This window comes from Spodoptera frugiperda, chromosome 11 (assembly GCF_023101765.2).
Source record: "Spodoptera frugiperda isolate SF20-4 chromosome 11, AGI-APGP_CSIRO_Sfru_2.0, whole genome shotgun sequence".
In the NCBI taxonomy this organism is placed as follows: domain Eukaryota; kingdom Metazoa; phylum Arthropoda; class Insecta; order Lepidoptera; family Noctuidae; genus Spodoptera; species Spodoptera frugiperda.
Genome location: NC_064222.1, coordinates 10876807 through 10897209, shown reverse-complemented (window position 1 = coordinate 10897209; position 20403 = coordinate 10876807). Strand labels below are relative to the sequence as shown.

Below are 20403 nucleotides of genomic sequence, written 5' to 3'. Positions count from 1 at the left end.
ACGTAAACTCTAACTTAATATTTAGTTAATTGAAATAAAATGTGATTTTACTGGTTGTTGTGATATATTTTTAATGATTTCTTAATTATGTTTATGATAAAAATGTCTATGTTTTGGTGTTAATGTGTGTTAATAGAACTAATAAACCGGACATTAGATAACCGACTAATGCGATGGATAAAGATTATTAAGGGCACGTTGTTTTATTTTGATTGAAAGGAGAGTTTTCAGAAGGGTTTTGTATTGAACCACGATTTAGTTTGAAGGTCTGATGATGAAGCTGGAAGACAGCTACTGACAAACTTACACCTTGTTTAAGTGCCACAAGCTTTTACAATCCAATTAAGTCTTTGACTGCCAATAGAAAACTGTTGAATGCAAATCCTCCGCTAACGTCGGTCACCGGTGACCACCACGGCGTTCAATGTGTTAACTATAAAAGTTAAAAGCACAAACATAATACTTATACTTTATACATTTTGAAACAAGCACTTAGTTTCGCTGTCGGAATATCATTGTATTCTATTATTATAATAATGCCTCTATGTATGTGGTTTAATTTAAATAAATGCTTACAAAACAGGAAGTTAGTTAATATAGACACTTTATGTTTTGCTTATTATACATATACGTACTACAGAGCTAGAACTAAATGCACTATTCGTATTAATAATGAGAATATAACATAAATGTATGAAATCTAAAAATATGCACAATTATCATTTAAATTTTTGTGATTATGTAACTGAAAAATGCTTTAAATAGATTGTTATAAGTAGTAAATATCATTATAATTGTTTGGTTGGGTTAAAACAAATAAAATATAACTGCCTTAGGTAATAATAAAAATTATGCATATTTATAAACTAATTAGCGGACGTTAATTTTAACTTACTATTTATTTATATTTACTCGTTACTTTATTATTATTAACTGAATTAGTTATGAATTAGCATAATAATTGTTATACAACTGATAAAACAGCAAAATATACGTAAATAAGTATTTATTGTGTTGTAGTTAATGTCTTGGGAACGGGAGGTGTGAATAAATAAAAAAATATAGAATAAAAGCCACCTTTTTTAAATACTAAGTATCATGTGCATAAAGCCAGTACAAAGAGGAGATGCCATAATGTGCTTGTGCGCTGTGATAAAATAAATGGTCTACGCCCAATGATATTATAAGTATAAAGGTGTAGATAAGTTAAAAGCCCTAGTGGCATATTAAAATGTGGACTATTGGCAACGTTTTTGCAGTATGGTACAGCTAGATGGAAAATAGAGAGGGGCGTGGTTTCGGAACCTACCGTGATTTCTGTAATGTGTCACGCATTATGTCACGTAATGTAATTAACATATACGTAGACAAATAATATCTATACTAATACTATAAAGCTCAAGAGTTTGTTTGTTTGAACGCGCTAATCTCCGGGCCTACTGGTCCGAATTGAATAATGATTTTTGTGTTGAATTGTGAATTTATCGAGGAAGACTCTAGGCTATAAAACATCACGCTATGACCAATAGCAGCCAAGCAGAGCGGGTGAAACGGTGCGGAAGTTGCTAGTGGTAAATAATTTATTGAAATGTCGTCAAATATTACCGATTCTTATCTATAATGCTGATTAAGTCGGTAATAAATTAAATGCAGCGGTGAGCTCGATCGCTAATCTTTTGATCTGGCAATCCCTTGCAATCGTATCATATTATATTTGATTGTAGCTACTGTTGATTACAATCACTTTTATGGGAACTATAAAATATAATTGTGACATTATTGGTATCTTTATTAATTTATTAAAGTCGGACTAATATTCAGAAATAATTAGGGCTAAATTAATTACGTTAGGATTGCTTCTGTCAGCGGTTCTGTGGGTAGTGTCCTATGTGTTGTCCCACACCATAATCTACCCCTGTTACAAATTTCATCTCCATCCCTTCAGCCGTTTTGACGTGATTGAGTAACAAACATACACACATACTTTCGTATTTATAATATTAGTAAGATTGTACAAAAATGTAAGCACTATCTTCAAGTAAACCTAACAACGTAGAGTTTTAAACTTTAGTTAAAACTAACAAGAAACTACGTAGTTTCAACTTGCTTTTAAGAACTGTAAATTGAAAACTTATAACTAGAAGTTATGTTAACTAACAAACAGACATTTTTATTTTGCTCACAGTTTTATTATATTACATTCTTCTTTTAATATTTCCTGTTCATTTTGCGTGTCGTAGTTACCCGGAGTTTTAAGACTCCTCTTTGCTCTTTATGCATTAGAGCGCGGGTTTGAAACCTACCAACGGCAAGTATACTATTGTGACTTTCCGAGTTATATGTACTTTCTAAGATTATTTAGACATCACTGACAAACGGTGAAGGAAAACATCGTGAGGAAACCTGGGCTTATAATTTCAAATTATAAGTTTGAAATCACCAACCTGCATTGAGCAAGCGTGGTTAATGCTTAAACTTTCTCCATCTGAGATGAGGCTTTGGTCTGCAGTGGCGACTTATAGGCTGTTGATGTGATGTTCATTGTGCGGTAAACTGAATGACGAATGTTTTTTAAACGTAACGTTGGTATTGGCGGTTGTAAGCACTAGACAGTAGTTCCTGTTTGACGTGGAAATTGAACTTGCTATCTTACTTACTTACTAAGTAATTACAAATTATAATTATCAATAGAGGCATATGGCTCTTTAATTTAATGGCACAGAGTCTGGAATTGCACTTGTTGAATTGGGCATATAGTTCTTCGCTACGAAGGTAAAGTTACGACCCGGAGCTGCAAACTACCTTGCGTGTTATCAAAACCAGGAGTAGCAATGGGGTGATGTTTAGTCAGTAAGAGTCTGACACTCTCGCCTCGCAAAAGGCGGGAGAAATCATCTCAGAAAAAGGTAAAGTTATGTTATTTAATGTTTACCTAACCAGAGAAAATGGCTACACTTACAATAGAACTTTGAAATCAAATTGCAATTTCTAATAATAGAAACCAAATATTTTTTCAACGAACACTTGTACGAAATTGTGTAATATTGTAGTTTTTATCTCATACTAACTAATGTAATAAAGTTTTTTAGTAAGTTAACATCCTTGAACTCTCGATAAAAACTGAGATAAGTAGCAGTTGTGTGGTCCGGCCTGTTGTCAGACTTTTTGTAGCAATCTTCTGATTTATATTGTATCACTTCAAGCTTATTACATTGCGAAGTAAAAAATAACCACAAGAATAAGACTTTTTCTAACATGTAATGTATATTAAATTGCTTTTGTATGAAGCTTTTGTATTTGGTTTAATAGCTGTCAGTTTTGATGTTATTAATGTGAAAAATAATTGTTTGATTAATGCACTTTATCTGCTAAACGGTTGGGTTGGGTGATAGTTTGATGATAGAGATAGAATTAGACTCTAATTTCTAAATGCAATTGAAAGAAGAAGAAGAAATTAAGATGTCTAAAGATTAGATCTTAATTAGGTTATTGAGCCAATAAATATTTTAAGTAAAAATTGGTAAATATTCTCTATAAGTACTATGTAAAAATACGGTTAAGATTCTAATTAGATGGTCGAGCTAGTAAAATGTTTTGAGTAAAATTGGTAAATGTTCTCTATAATTATAAAAGTTATAATTTGAACAGGAAAATTGGTAAAAAATTATCAAATCTTTACCTACCCGTCTACGGACCTCTGTCAAATATTTCGGGGTTTTTTTCTGCATCGGCCATCAAGTCAACCTGCGTCATCTCGTGGTCCACGACATGATACAAACTTGTTCCAATAAGGTAAAGTGGAAGGAATATTTGGAAACAAGTTCTTTGGCCAATTAACAGGTTAGAACTTGCAGACACTATTTAGCTGAATGACCTTGGAAAGTTAAAAACTTTGGCTATAATAACTCTTAGTTATACTCGTATTGGTTGTCGCATCCGTATTTCTTTTTTTCGTATTTGCTGTTTGGTTTTAAGAGCTTTAACAAAACGAGAACGTTATCAATTTTTTTATTACTTTTTGTTTATATCATGTTTATTTTGTAAGCAGTGTAAGTAGTCTATGTTCTCCTAAACTACTGAACTAATTACGATAAAGTCAAATTCAAAGTCAAATCATTTGTTCCAATTTATTCAACTATAGATTTCTAGGTACTTATGAAACTCTGCTAAAGAGATAGTGCCACTTTTTACCATAAGTAGTGATTATAAATATACAAGTTTTTATCACAGTAAGTGATGTTATTACGAGGGCAAAATAACGAGCCATATTAACCTAATTCCGTGAGCAACATTCACTAATTTTATATATTAGTTTTTAAGTTGTTTAGTCGAAAACTTGTTATAAAGCGGCGGCGAGCTAGTTTGGGGGAAGTTGGCCAACTAATTTGTAATTACTTTACGTTTTTGGCATAGTAATTTTGTGGTCGATTTTTTGGGTGAAATTGGTTGTTGAACAAGTGGTTGTTACTGTGATTGGTGAGGGCTCAATTTTGGTAAAATGTTGTAAAAGTTTAGGGTTATTTAGATAGGAAGGCTAAATTATGATATGAGTTTCATGATGTTACTACAATTTGATTTTGAATTGAGTAAATGTTTGGTAAACTGAACGGTTTAATGTACCAATAGCGTTAATGAGACAATGAAACAATGAATTTATTACTGCAAATGGGTTACAAAAGAGCACTTTTACACGTCCAAATTATTAAAATCTAGATGTTGTTCTAAACGAAACAAGCAAGTAAGAATTAATGTATTAGGTATAATCGTTAGCCTTGGCCTATACCATTCTCTAGACCTCTCCAGACGTCATCTCCAGACAGAAAAATAATAAAATTACTCCGTCGCGATGTGATAGAAAGACCAAAAAACAAACATGCTTATGCATTTATAATATTAGTGACGATTTTATTGTATTGACTGCCTCGTTGGTCGAGTGGTCGCAAATGCGACTGCCGAACAAGGGGTCTCGGGTTCGATTCCCGGGTCGGGCAAAGTATTACTGGGCTTTTTTTGGATTTTCGAAAATTTCTCAGTGTCCAGTACAATGGCATTAGGCTCGCCCCAATACATGGTGAAAAGTGGGTGTACATTGTATAGCGGTTATACGTGCCGTAATGTGCATCTCTGCCTACCCCTTCGGGGATAAAAGGCGTGACGTGGTGTGTGTGAGTGTGATTTTATTGTATTTGTTGATTTTAAGACGTTTTTATTTAGGTCACATTTTATTCATCGTTTTTTAAAGGAATCCGGGAACTTACCAAGGTATGGTGCGTCAGTACCAAGGCAAGGTTGAGGGGTTTCTACGAAATACTTGTTTATTAATACAACTCTATTAATAGGCATTATTTCTTGTAGTTATTTTGAAGTCTATTTTCTATGTTAATTCAGGAGCAAGACTTTTTGTTTAATTATAATTCTATGTTGTAGCTTTTAGACTTCGGTCTTTTTCATTGAATTTAGAGCAAGTTTTAAATCAATATGTTTACGAGATAAACTATGTTATTTCAATAGAATAAAATTAAGATTTCATGTAATAACCTATGCGTGTACGGCACCTATAAGTACACCTGAACTTTAAAAGAGACCTCTGGGTATGTTTCGGATTTTTTCTCAGATTAGTTCGTTAAGAAACGCTGACTTTATCTAGATTTTGCTTTAATAATTTTGACGTGTTAAAGTTTTTTTTATAGTCTTGCAAAATAAATTCATTTCATTTACGGAAATACATAAAAATGCGTTGTGGTAATATATTTTTTTTATGGTTATTAAATAGTTATCAGCGTAACATAACTCTATTATATTGTTGTTGTGTGTAATCAGTAAAAATATAATCGTGAGTGATTACACCAGACTTGTTAGGGTTTTTTTTTATAAATTTTAGCTATTCGAGCATTTTTATATAGAACAAAAATAAATCGATTGGTGATGTCTATCGTTAGAATTGACTAATAACTGCCAATTTTAATAATCAATCTCAATTCAAAATCATTAGATTAAGATAGATTTTGATTCAAAGATTTTGGACTAAGATCGGTTATTGGAATTGGAAGTAAGGGACTATACATTTAACAGAATGGTAGGATTATCAGATAAACCTGTACTGTTCAACAGTGATTTCTTACTCGCCTAAGTTGGGGTTAAGTAGAGTAGAGTTTTGACATGTTTGAGTAACAAACAAACAAATAAACTCACAAACTTTCGCATTTATAATATTAGTAAGATGAACTTAATTTATGAAAATAACAACAGAGTCATTGAAAACATTATATATTGTTTACATCTATCAATAATGTTTCCGTGTGTATGTTATGTTAATTGATGATTAATTGGTCTCGTCATTATATCAGCTCGTGTGGTGGTGTGGTCACTGCGAGTAATAATATAAATAGAATTAACTCGAGATTAACCTTATTTTTGTACGTTGTATTTATTTTTATTTTTACCTAAATAATAGACTCTATTCTACGGCATTGTACTCGTATATACGCAAGGTAAATACTAGGTAATTTTGTTTTTATTATGTTTATTCTACGGAGACGGTTTCTAAGAAAGAAAACTTTGGAGAATTCGAGAAATAATTTCCAGACGACTCGAGCTACGTTGTTTATTAAAATTCTTTTGTTTTTATTAAAGTTTCTGCAAATACTATCTTATGATGTACTTAAATACATACTTAGGTATAGTTTAAAATATTTTTCAGTACTTAGGTCTAGAGATAGACATTTCTGATTTTATTTTTTTTAAGATATTTCTCTACTAACCTGTCAATAATCCCTGCATCTTTAGTAACCTCAGTTTTGACTACTACACCGTTCATCATCACATCACTTTTAAACTAATTCTCACTGTAAAGGCACTTTTTCACTTGAAACTTTCAAACAAAAATAGACTTTATTTAGTTTAATATAAAATAACATTTGAGTTACAAAGTTTGTAAAGTTCGCGTGAGTACTACGGGCGTGAGTTCCACGTCCGTGCTGGACCAAAGTTTGATGCGAACTGTGTCTCCGAATCGTGAACGCGTGGAGCTCAAACATAGAGTAAATAATACAGAGGAGACGCGACAAATATTCTACAAAATTTTGTATTGTGCCTATGTGGCTTTGTGCTTATATTTTTTGTAATATCATAATAATATCATTATGCATACTTGCATAGTGTACAATAAAGATTATTCTATAGGCTAGTGCGTGATTAGTTGAATTTTTTCGTTGTTTTTCTTACTAGATGCGTGATTTTATCATGTAAGTTAAAATTCATGCTATGGATGGACAATTATGGATAAGAAATATTCACACAAATGTTAGTTATGCATTTATGTAACAATTTTTCACATTCCTCAACAGGGTTTGTAGTGGTTAGGTTAATTAAACATATACATAATTCCTCATACATAAATATGAGGAATTTATTTGTATTAGGTATTTAGCATAATAATAATAATTGTTAGCTGAAGTATTTTGAGGAAAACATAAATAAATATAATAATAATGTAATATTATTAAAACAAATAGGTAGTTATTATTTACATCGTCAATATTATAAGGCTTATCAATAATGTAGCTCCTTGAATGGGATTTAATAATGAAATTATATTATATTCTATTAATAGATATACATTATGTCTATTCCATGATAAATACGTAGGTTATTTGTTTATTATTGTCATATTATTAATTATATTCTTATTAATCAGTAAGGAAATCACATTTATGTATCCTCATTTTCTCCTGTAATCAATTTTCCACCTTATTATTTTGCAATTAAGTTAAAAATGTTTTACAAACTTGACGGATTACGAAAGTTTACGAATTAAAAGTAGTAATTTTATCTCAAGTATGCATAGTTGCAGCATACGTTGCTATTAAATAACCCTGATCAAAGACGAATTTAAAAAATCTACGACAATTTTCTGGATAAACACTCCCTTCCAATCTGTCGATACTATTTTTGCCTACCAGTCGCATCTACCCTCTAGATCAAGTTGCTCTGTGTCGGCGGCGACCAGTTGCTCGAGTGAGGTGAGTGCGCGCGCAATCCGTGCACGCTACACCACTACACTACGACCATTCATGCCGCCATTGAGGAGCGTGCACACCTTCACATCAGGTGGGACCTGCCGGCAGCCGGGGGTTAGGCGTTTGTCTTGAGGTTACGGTTACACGAATATTTTTTTTTGGAATATAAAAACGAAATAATGTATTTTTTTATTGATAGGCTAAGTCTAGGATATATGATTGGCTACGTTTCATCATAATTATAAAATGATGAATCGGCGGTCATGGTCTCTATGGAATACATATCTTTAAAAATGCTAACAGTAACATATTCTCAAGTAATTCAGATTTTACATGACATACGGCAGCATTTTGAACACCAACCACTAACACAACCACGCGGACGAAGTCGCGGGCAAAAGCTAGTAGGTAATAATTGCCATTTGTTAACTATTAAAACAACCATTTACATTCAGTAAGTCTGGGATTTTTCAACTCTATGGGGTAACTTTGACCCAAATTATAAGGAATCCAGAACAAAGCGTATATTAGTTTTTCATTGGTCTAAAAGTTTGGGTCCAAGTTTACCCTTAGAGTCAAAGAAACCCGAACTTATGGTTGCTGTTATTATACTATAGTTACATATTCACAGACCAGTTACGTTGCAAGCCCACGTGTGTAATAGCGAGTACCTATTTATTAGTGATTGTTTACTAACATTTATTGAAGTTGTTTCCTGCGCGGAGTTCGAACCCGCGAATATTTCGTCATAAACATAACATTTCAACTATTTTGAAATATTTGTAAACATTTTTTGACGGACCTGAAAGATCAAACGGAACTATGAAAATCTAAGAAAACCTTAATATTTACGTTATATTTTAAAACGAAACTATGATAAAATAAATACCTAGTTATAACGTACATACTGAACTCTTTCTACGAATTATAATTTAGGTAAACTGACGTAGATATGAAGTTATTGCGCTACATTGGTCATAGGATTGAATTATATAGTTTTTTTTTTATATAAGCCGTTAAACGAGCCGACGGATCACTTGATGGTAAGCAATCGTCGCCGCCCATGGACACTCAAAACACCAGAGGCGTTACTAGTTTGTTGTCGGCCTTTTGGGAGTTAGGAATTTAGGGGTTGTTGGAGAATCGGGGATTGGGAATATTGGGAAAGGGGGTAATTTGGCCTGATACAGAAGGCGGTTCTCCTGGAAACGGCACTCGTTGTAATAAGGTTTCTGTATTTGGAGTCCTAACGACCGGTAGCTTTGACCATACTCTCAGTCGGCTCCTATATTTATTATTTATTAAATTAAAATTTAAAAACGTAATTAATTTAATCGTTACATAAATAACCAAACAGTTTAAGCTGCGTCCACCTACACAACACTCCCACGGACGTCGGTTGCACATGCAGCTATACACAACCAGTTTATCATGACCTCGCCTTGCATACTCTTTCCGCACAATCGACGGTCAGTTTATACTGGTTCTGCATAGCTTGACATGTAACCGTGTAGGACTATGGTTAACGTTAACTAATGATCAAGTTAACTGCACCTGACCTTTATGTACCTATAGAATTTACAGATTCAGGAATACTGTAAAATTACATGACGTCACGGCTTTCAATCCTTGAAGTAGGCGAACGTATAAATATGTTACACCCACTTTTCACCAGTTATGTTAGTTAAGCCCCCTCTTGGCCAGTGGGTCGTTTTAGGGGTGGGCTTATTTATTGTCATATACCGGACACAATAAAAAAAATATATTAAAGTCAAGTTAATAATTAAAGTCAGTTAAAAAAAAATATTTAAAAGGTTAGGTTGAAAACTAATATATGAAAAATAGAGCAAAAATCTCGTGATATTATCTTGATATTTGGCACTATTCCTCAAAAGGGAGTGTTAACTTCTTAATTTGTATGTGTTATTGAATCTAGTTTGAACCGGATAAATCTTGTATATTTTATTTATTTTCCTTTTCAGTGGTTATGGTGTGAGTAAGAAAATGAGTGAGTAGTTGTGTCACGACCTTTTTGCGGTTAAATTGACATATTTGTATTACGATGATATTCTTCAAGAGAAGAGTTTATTCCTCTTGTGTTACGTATTCGATTACAAAACATTTATATTTTATTTATGCGAAAGGGTTGCGGCTACGTACTTGTAACACCTCTGGTGTTTTGGGTGTCCATATGCACTTGTGCAGCGGCGATTGCTTACCATCAGGTGATCCGTCTAATCGTTTACCGGCTTATATCATAAAAAAATTGTGATTATTAGCTACCATAAAAAAGAGCGCTAATAGACTGGACTCTCACGAGCTTTTAATGTAATCTCTGTAGTAACTGGACAGTATCTACAACCTACAATTAGGCTACATAGACCCTGTTTCTAGGCACAAACACACAAACTTTACCTCTTTACATTAGCGAATATGAAATACTAACCAGCTTGTAATGTTATACAGAAACTAATTAGTGAGTTCATTAAAATACTTCGCGGCCTTATAGGTGGACCTCAGTTTGTGTGTGGAACATAAATAAATGGAAATGTTAGCCATATCTGGAGTAGATATTAAAACTAATGAACGGACACACTTCGATTACGGTTTTTGTGACATCAAGAGCTAGGTGGGTGCGGTCGAATTGTGAATAGATAGTGTGGTATTAGTTGGGATTTAAGATGTTATATGTATAAAAATATAACTTAGCAACATGCTTTTCGCAATTAGCTACCAGGACTTCGGAAGCAGGAGTAGGATTGGGGTGGTCAATAGTCGGTAAAAATCAGACACTCTTTCGCCTCACTCAAGATAGGAAAAGACATTTGGTGAAAAAAGTTCAAAATTAACTTTCTAAAGTTCCTCAGTTGTATGTCCGCAGGCGTTCTCGAAAAAGTTATGGATGCTCAATTAAAAATATTGTATTGTTGCTGACAGATAACTTCAAATACAAAAAAATCAAGATGTTTTTGGTTCGTTTAAATTTTAATTTTTACGTTAGATACTTGTACTTGTATTGATAAATAATAAATGGGGTCATGGTCATAAGAGACGAGTGTTTGAGACCATAGTAAAGTTTGAACAACAAGTTGCAGCGCCACGTATCACGGGTTCGATTCTCGCACGCAATAGCTCTTTGTTGTTCTATGTCTGAGTGTGATGTATATGTGAAATCGGAGGAAATCCTAGTCCTAGGGCAACGTTCTTTTAGTAAATAGAAACAGCTTCCGAAATAACCACTACATATTTTTAGCAACATGTCCTATATAAAATAATGTAGTAAATATGATAATGTGTGCGTGGGAGGCTGTAAATTGGAGCTGTTTATGCAATGATGTGACCTTCGGCCCGTGTGGTGAGGTCCTCAGGGAACGTGTGACATTTCCACGTTATGCGCCATAACTATAGTTAATGTGACGTAGTCTACAGGAGATATGGAAGATCGTAAACTCTGATAGTAATAATTATGGTGGACTAGCTTCTGCCAGCGGCTGCGCCCGTGGTCTTGTAAGATAAAAGTAGCCTAAGTGTTATTCTAGACCATAATATATCCCTGTTCCAAATTTCATCCTGATCCCTTCAGTCATTTTGACGTGATTGAGTAACAAACATACATTAATATTTTTATAAAAACAAACCCTAAATATTTTCATTTGACTTAAACAGAAATATTTATCTCACCCCTAGGTAATTATGAAGATAGTTAAATGAACATACAAACAAGAAAATAACAAACTTATGGTCAAATACTCAAACGTCACTAAATTTTAAGACGCGCTCAAGAATAGTTCTGTCCCTACAAATTCTTTGTAAATGACAGAGATAGCACGATATTTAAGTACAACTTAAAATTGAGTAGCATTTCAGTATGCTGGGCGTTAGGAACCAACAATAGACAAGTATGCACAGATTAGTGTTTAATTCGAACAGCACTCGATGTCGATAGTCACACGAGTTGTGTCCGAGTGTGCATCGCTGCGAGGACGCGTGGAGAGTAAACATTTGTGAGAAGTCAAGTCAATAGCCTGCAGTGTCGGCTCAGCTTGTTTTGGAGTGCTTTGGCAAGGATTGTTTTATTGGTGTTAGTAAACTTGTGAGGATATGATTACTATGTACCAATGTTATAGGTTTTATTTTAACTATAGGTTAAAGTAGCTTATGTGTTATAACAGACCATAATTTATCCCAATTCCAAAATTTCATCCCGAGTCCTTCAGTAGTTTTTCCGTGAAAGAGTAACAAACATCCATATTCATAAACTTTCGCATTTGTAATATAGAAAGATTGGTTACGTTAATGGTTAAGAGTTAATTAATACGAAACGACGCTTGAGCAATGTACGTATTTAATGAAAAGTAAAGAAGTGGATATGTAAGCACCTACTAGTAAACTTATTTACATTTTTTGTGAGGGTGTATAAACATAAACAAAATATCCCGATTTGTTTTCACAAACAAACTGCCTCCTATTCCTTATTCAAATTTGCCGCGCAATTCTCCGAGCGCGGCCGGTCGACCAATCAGCGCGCGGGACGCTTGCGAACCCCGCGCCAGTGTGTGAAAAAACGTGAACAATGGCCGCTTGAATTTCGGCGCGTGTGTGTAAATATTAATGTTTTAATAAAATAAACCGTCGTTAGGTGCGCACTGACTGTTCTAGTCTTCGATCTTTAACCTTCTTGTGACTAGTGGAAACAATAGAAAGTGCAAATTATGTGTTAGTTTCGTGTAAAGAATGACCGGCCGGCGTCCTCCCTAGAAGCGCGGCCCGTTGGTGATTCCCTTCAACTGTCCTACACATTATCCAGGTTAGTTTATGCTTTTCTACCACTCATAGTTACGGGATTTCGTTAAGACTGGTATCGGGGAGCAGTGGCATCTCCAGTGAGGATCACACAGAGGGGGAAAAAACATTCTATGTCTTCTCCCTCCCACTCCCTCTCGCCTCGTCCCTTGGACGAGAGGGAGTGTCAGACTGACTAAAAACTACCCCGTTCCTTTTTTTATGGAATAGGTAGCAAACGAACAAACGAGTCACCTGATGGTAAGCGATCAGCGCTTCCCATGGACACCCGCAACACCAGAAGAGTCACAGGTGCGTTGCCGGCCTTTTAAAAAGGAGTATACTCTTTTCCTACTCCTGCTTTTCGAGCCGGAGCCCCGGTAACCTGCTAGGTCCGGAAAATTACTTACTTGGTGTACACTAAAGCTTACATCTATCTATCTATATATCTGCTTGGGAGTCGCACTGTAGTTCTTACTTACTACCACGGGACAAATGGCAATAAATCACACATTGTGTGAGATCACGATGTACGTGTGTGTCAGAATAATTACACTTGTAATGAAATAACAATTAATCTTCACAAACGATTTAACTGGTCGCGTAGCAATTAAGCCATTACATAGCGATTCATCTCGACACATTCGTAACAAACTATTAATTAAAGTTCTTTACTAGGGATGGGGGTAGCTCGAGTCTTGTGTGTGAAGTGTGCAAGTGTTGTAGGTTTAGTTCACTTATTTATTTTGTAGGAAAGTATGATTTTGTGTCGTTCATCTTGCTGCGGAAAGTGATTATTTTATTATTGTCAGTAGCTAAAGTCTGTCTATTTGTTTGTGTCATGTTAATTAATTTACAAATGAATAATAACTTGGTACATACAGTTTGAAACCTACTAACGGCAAGTACCAATGTAACTTTTCGAGTAATATTTTCCAAGATTATTTAGACACCACTTACAAACGGCGAAGAAAAACATTATGAGGAAACCTGAGCTTATCAATTGTAATATAAGTTTGAAATCGTCTACCCGCATTGAGCAAGTGTGGTGATTAATTCTAAAACCTACGTTGGAGAAGTGGTCTTTGGTTAGCAGAAGCTACTTATAAGATGTTGATGTAACACAGAGAAACTACTCCCATCACAAAAGCCATAAAAGGCTTTATCTCATTGTATCTTTATCATTACTTTATATAACAGAATGCTATTATAAACATCACTATTTATACAAAAACTCGAGTACAAAAGATACTCACCCACACATACACACGCGACGTAACTAGAGAGTATAAAATCCCACCCACAACACTACTACACAGAGAGAAGGTGCTAGACATTCCGTATTCAGTTAGTATTACATTACAGTCGCTGAAAAAGTTTACAAAACCCCTGAAACGAGTGTACGGTTCAGTGTAAAGGGTGTCCACGCTTTCACACGTGATCCTGTGAAAGGGACTCCGATATCCAATAATTTGACGACACCTGAGCGACGAGTACACTATGGCTTATGTACGTGAGACGCTCTCAACATTTTTTGTGATCGTGTATTGTTTATTTTATTTTTCTTTTGTATTTAGATAATAATATTATGTGTGGTGATTGAAAGTGTGAGTAAATTAGTATTTAAATAGGGAACACGCTTTTTGTAGTTATTAGAAATATTTGATACGTAAAATAAGTTATTGGGTGGATAGGATATAGTATAGATTCTTTTTTACCAATATTTGTAGTAGTACATAGAAGTTGTACTTTATTTATTACAAGCTTCTGTCAGCGGGTTCACCTGCACTCCCATGGGTTCAAAAGTATCCTATCACCCAAGTCAATTTATACCCTGTCTGTATACCAAATTTCATTAAAATCCGTTCAATAATTTCAGCGTATCGGAAAAATATTCAAAATCCAAACATTTATTATATTAGTATGATTGCTTATAAAACTGTACTTATAGTTTCATTAAAATGCCGACAAAATCCCACTATTTCAAACTTTGCACGTAGTTTAAAAAAAAAACGTATCTGTAAAGCAATCCGTGTGTTCATCTCGTGCATGTTGATACAAGTAGCTGTATCCTACTTAAGAGTCGTTGCACGTTACACGTAAAAGTTGCGGTTTTGCCGGGAGCCGGCCAAAGGTTGAGAGCCCCTGGCCTACTTAGCAGGCGTGTGGAGTTATATCCCTTTGAACTAACTAGCTTTGAGCAGGAATTTTTCAGGAAAGCCGTGGTTTTAATGTTAAATAGTTTAAGTTTTTATTGCAATTGAAATTTGTGGTAATAAGTGAAATTTCTTCATGAGAACGAGACGTGAAACCTTTAATTATTATTGGTAGTCTCGAAAGATGAACATAAGAGATAAGAGATCCGGAGCTGCGGACTACCTAGCGGTTTATACTCAGATTCGAAGAGCAAGAATAGGAACAGGGTGGTTATTAGTCCGAAAGAGCTTGACGCTCCCTCTTGCTAGTCCTCTCTGAAAAAAAGACAGTTCATCAGAATCAAAAATTATTTTTTTCAAAGAGCAGTTAATAATAATATACCAAAATGTAATATGTTAATTCTTTCTTCTCCTACATGATATGCACGGGCCATCCTTAGCATCTAGCAGCTTGCAACAATTTGCGGCGATGATATCACGCGTATAAACACTAATATCATCATATTGTAATGTTGCGCCGCGACACCGCCCGCGCGGTGACAAACACAGATTCATATTACCGCCGTTTACTACATTAGCTGTTAGTTGGCACACTACGTTCTATTGAATATATTATGCACGAGCTTTGGAGTGAGCGGAGAGCGAAATACATTTGTACCTATATCTGCTCTTTCTGTGGGTATAGTAAAAGGAGACCACGAAAATACATATTTGACAGAAACCGAGCTCTCTGATAAGATTGAAACTTTTTATATAGTAGAGGCTCATTGTCTAGCAGTGGAGTCTCGTGGGCTATTGATGATGATGATGATGATGATGATGACCATGGATTTAGAATACGGTAGATGACTAATTTTTATTTTAATGTCCGTCTTGTAGATTATTTTAAAACATTAGACACGTATTTTTTACTGTGTTACAGAAATAAATACTTTCTACGATATATTGATTTGAAATATCGCGTGATGCGTGAATATTTTTTCATTACCTAACTGATGGACTAAATATATGTTTAATTTTCATACCCCGTCATCATCCCTATTGGTTAACCGACAAAGATACACATGCACAGTTCTACCCAAACCTTACTAGTTACACTGCCACATAAAGCTCGCAATATAACAAAATGGCGTGTCATTCAATCAATCATTGCATACAAGAGGAAAACATCAACAACAGACAGTTTCTAGCCACTATACATATAGCCACTAGTGGCCACTGTGTGTAAGTATTACCACAGTGTGTGTGTGTGTGTGTGTGTGTGTATGGTCACGTTGGATGGATCGAAAACACAAGAGTTGTCATCATTTATCATCTAATAAAGTTTTGTATCGGTTTTCCTGTTTGTATCAATTACTGCAATAAAAAGCAATAAATTTATCTAGTTAATGTTAACTTCATGATAATGGTCTTTTTTGCAAAAATTAAACATAGTAGGTAAAAATATCAGGTTGTTGCACCATCATCACATTAATATTATAAATGCGAAAGTTTGTTCGTCAAATTTGGTATACAGGTAGGGTATGAGGTGAATGTGATGATAGAATAGACTTTTTATCCCATTGGAATCCGGGCAAAGCCGCTGGAACCCAGAGTTAAAAGTGATAAGCTTTAGGTTTCGTAGTTCAGTTGGAGATCACAGTTCAAAATATTCTGGTGAATCAGGGCGCTGGTGGTCCCTCAGTCGACTTTACAATACCCGCAGTATGAGTAGGTGAAATATTATTCTACTCTGTCGTCACGACACATTGTGTTTTATAATCGATATTATGATAATATTCTTTATCCCGGATATCTACAAAAACATATAAATAAATAATGAATGTTAGTTAATAGACAGTCGTTGTCTAGTCGTGTCTAATTGTATGAGATGAATGCCCGTCGTGAGCAGCCGTCCGGCCGCGGCGCCAACTAATGCAATCAACAGGTTTCTCATACATCACGATTAATATATTAAACGGTCGTTTGTTCTAACTTTATTTTGTCTGATGCTATGTTTTTATATTTGGCATTGTGACTCTAATTTTGTGACTGCTGAGTTCAGGGATGGGCAAAGTATTATTGAATTAACATTCTAATTGTATGAATTTGCTTAGGACTAATTGTTAGATAGTCTCAGTGACAATTTTTATAAAAGCAAATGTGTATCTATAATTTATTATTAAGTATTTGTTAATTTTTCATGAAAATTATTTGTTACTGAGAAATTGCAGATGCTATCCTAGACCTAGTGCAAGTCTATATGTTTACCGTCTACTACACAGAACTGATAACATAACTGATGAAGAAGAGGGTGTGTGGATTGCATAAAATATGCGTTTTTGCTTAGCGCTTCAGGGATCTTTCAATAGTGATGCTTAGTATGTTTTTACAAAGACTATTATTTATTTATGTATTTTAAGCCGTGATCGTTCCACTGGATGGCAAAGGCCGCCCTACCCTCCTCCCACTCCACTCTGTGCAGAGCCTGTCTTGTATCCAAAGACTATGTTGGATTTTATTTTAGTTTGATGCAATTCACGAGCTATGCGTGATCAAAAATTTACTTTTATCTGTCAATTTTTTGCATGCAAACAATGACTTTAATCCACATCCTTTTAAAAATCTATATAGTTTTAAAACCAAACAAAGATAAAATGACTAAAACAAACGTTGAACACCTGACAGTGATTGTTATCAATTATGGGCTCTCGTTATCAGTGGTGTGTTAAGTGGGCGGCCACGAGATGGCGGTGTTAGGCAATCAAACGATGTAATACATTCTGTCAATATACGAGTACATAGTACTGGTGTGAATTGTTTTCTGAAGTTATTCGCGTTGGTATGTCGATTGAGAAGGTATTTTTATTATATCTTTTTTGTATACTAAGGTATATAGTTTTTTTAGCTATTATGTAATTAATATGGCGATAGCAAATTAAGTGTGCTTTATTTTTTTATTCAAGGAAAATATTAAGGTATTCGATAATGGTAAACTAAATTACTTATTTATATTTTTATGGTATAAGTCGTTTAACGATATTACGGATCACCTGATGCTAAGCAATCACTACCGCCCATGAACACCCGAAACACTAGAGGCTTTACAAGTGCGTTGCCGGCTTTTTGGGGTTTAGAAACTGAATCGGGGATTGGGAAGATTGGGAAGGCGGATTAGTAACGGCCTCCGGTAACAACACTCACACAACGCAAGCGTTGTTTCACGTTGGTTTTTTGTATAATCGTGGTATCACTTCGGTCGTGCCGGCCCATTCGTGCTGAAATGTGGTTCTTCTACACATTATACCATTAAAATAAAATAACGTACATAATTATCATACTAGAAAATGTCGTAGTAAATTATTTCACAAGAGAAACATACCCACGGTACCTAGTTGAAGTTTCATGATATGAAAACTTCACGAAGTTACGAAATTTATTCAAAAGAAACTTCTTTGCAAGAGTACGTTCCGAAATAAGTTTTAACAAGCACAATGTTAGGAAATGTACAAAATTCAAGATATATAAGTTTCTTAATGACGTAACAAGGACATTTTTAAAAATCCGACTAATATAATCTGAGATGAAAAATGCTAGATTTTAAAGAGTTATTGCATATTTATATTTTTAAATTCTTAGTAGTACCTCAACCACAAATAGAAATGATGACGGAGTATGAAAATTAAAATTCTATTTAGTCCGTCAGTTAGCTAATGAAAAAATATTAGACACGGATTTTTTTATTTTGTCATAAAGTCAAAGTCAAAGCATTTATTTCAATTAATTCTTAATGAGACACTTTTGAAACATCAAATTGAGTTGTCCGTCAGTCTGTCTAGTCAGAGCTAGGTGCTTGTTTCGTTTCAAAGTGTAGCTTCAAATGGAGAAGAACAAGCAAGAAACTCCATCGTTACTCTGTTCAATTAAACAATTTGTATAAGACAATCCATTCATTTCAAAAGTAAGCACAAATTAAATAGTGGTAGTAATTTCTGACACCACTATTAAGTAAGTAGCAAGACACGCCCTTACAAAGGGCATACTACAATAGCTACGCCGTAGCTTGCGTGTAGTACATGGCTACGATACGCTACGCCGTAGCCGATATTTTGCTACGCATAGATAAGAATCGCTGTAACATAACTCAAATTTTATATCTCTTTCAGTATGAAACTACGGCATAACAATATGTAAATATGTTTAGGAATATGTGTATTCAACTTGTAAGGCATTTCAATAGAAAATTTCTTTATTCTCAAGTTATTGGATTTGATTCTGATTGAAGTACTTTTGTATGTAAATGCATTATTCTTTGAAGGTAGACAATGACAAAAGTGCGTTTACTTCTTATCATATTTGGTCACGTGTGTTACTCAGAGATTGGTATATTACTGGAGAAGTAAACAAATCTGTTCTTTGTTCTCTCTGTTAGCAAGAATTATGAAATGAGAAGAAAAAACAAATAACATTGTTTTCGCTTCATAACGTGGTACTAGCCTTTTTAAATCTTGAATGGGTTTATTTTATTTTTCATTTTGAGGAATAGCAAACAGTTACATTATAAAATCTTACAACTAATATAACAATGACTTGTTGTGGTCATAATGTAACCCACAACGCTATCCACAGGTAAACATAAATATTTAGAAATGAGGAATTCTAATCGCTAGGAACATTAATAGCAGTACGTGTTACAAGTAATGAGAGTATTGTTGTGTAAACATGACTATGAGCATAATATATTTATAAAGAAAGAGGAGTTTAAAGATAAAGACAAAATGACAAAATTAAAACTGCTATTATAAAGTGGTTTGGGTATTAAGTAGGGAACTGTGAAGGAGACTTTTGAACTTATTTATGCTACAATTAAAAATATCTATGTCTACAAAGGTGACGTTATAAGTGTCAACCATACGGCGGACAGGTGAACGTAGGCCTGAATTAGTACGACAGGTGTTCAGTGCAAAGAGAGTGCCTGCGCGTACCTGTCGCCTGTGAATGGTTCTAGGTACAGCGTAACAGATCATGTTAGTCAGATTTGTACAGTTAAATTTATTTCTGACTATATTATACAAGACAGTCTCTTCAAGGTACTTTCTTCGGGAGCTAAGGGAAAGGAGCTTGTATTTACTTAGTAAATTAGGATACGGTAGGTATGCTTTATGGCATCTATAATGCATAGCACGCAAAAATTTGTACTGGACATTCTCTACCATCTCAGCGTATTTTTTGTAGAATGGGTTCCATACCGAAACTGCATACTCCAGTTGTGAACGAATAAGAGCTTTGTACAAACATAAATACGATGTGGTTTTTTTGAAGTCAAGAGTGGACCGCATGACAAATCCGAAAAGTTGAAAAGCTTTGCTAACAATTTTGTTGATGTGTAAGTCTAGGCATAGTTTGGTGTCGAATATAACACCGAGGTCGCGAACTGATTTCAGTTGAGATAAAGGCTTATGAGAAAG

The 20403-nt window shown here is 34.5% G+C and overlaps 1 protein-coding gene across 3 annotated transcripts in view; it reads right to left on the bottom strand.

The window, feature by feature from the left end:
• Positions 1–20403, bottom strand: part of LOC118275236 (calcium/calmodulin-dependent protein kinase kinase 2) — a 191218-nt gene that overhangs the window by 68975 nt on the left and 101840 nt on the right. Inside the window, exon 1 of one of the 3 annotated variants that reach the window (XM_035593141.2) lies at positions 6762–7019. The exons of the other annotated variants lie outside the window; for them this stretch is intronic. Coding sequence (XP_035449034.1) covers positions 6762–6820 — 59 coding nt within the window. The 5' untranslated portion in view covers positions 6821–7019. Of the gene's footprint in view, positions 1–6761; positions 7020–20403 lie in introns of those variants that run through there. 3 annotated transcript variants of the gene reach the window in all.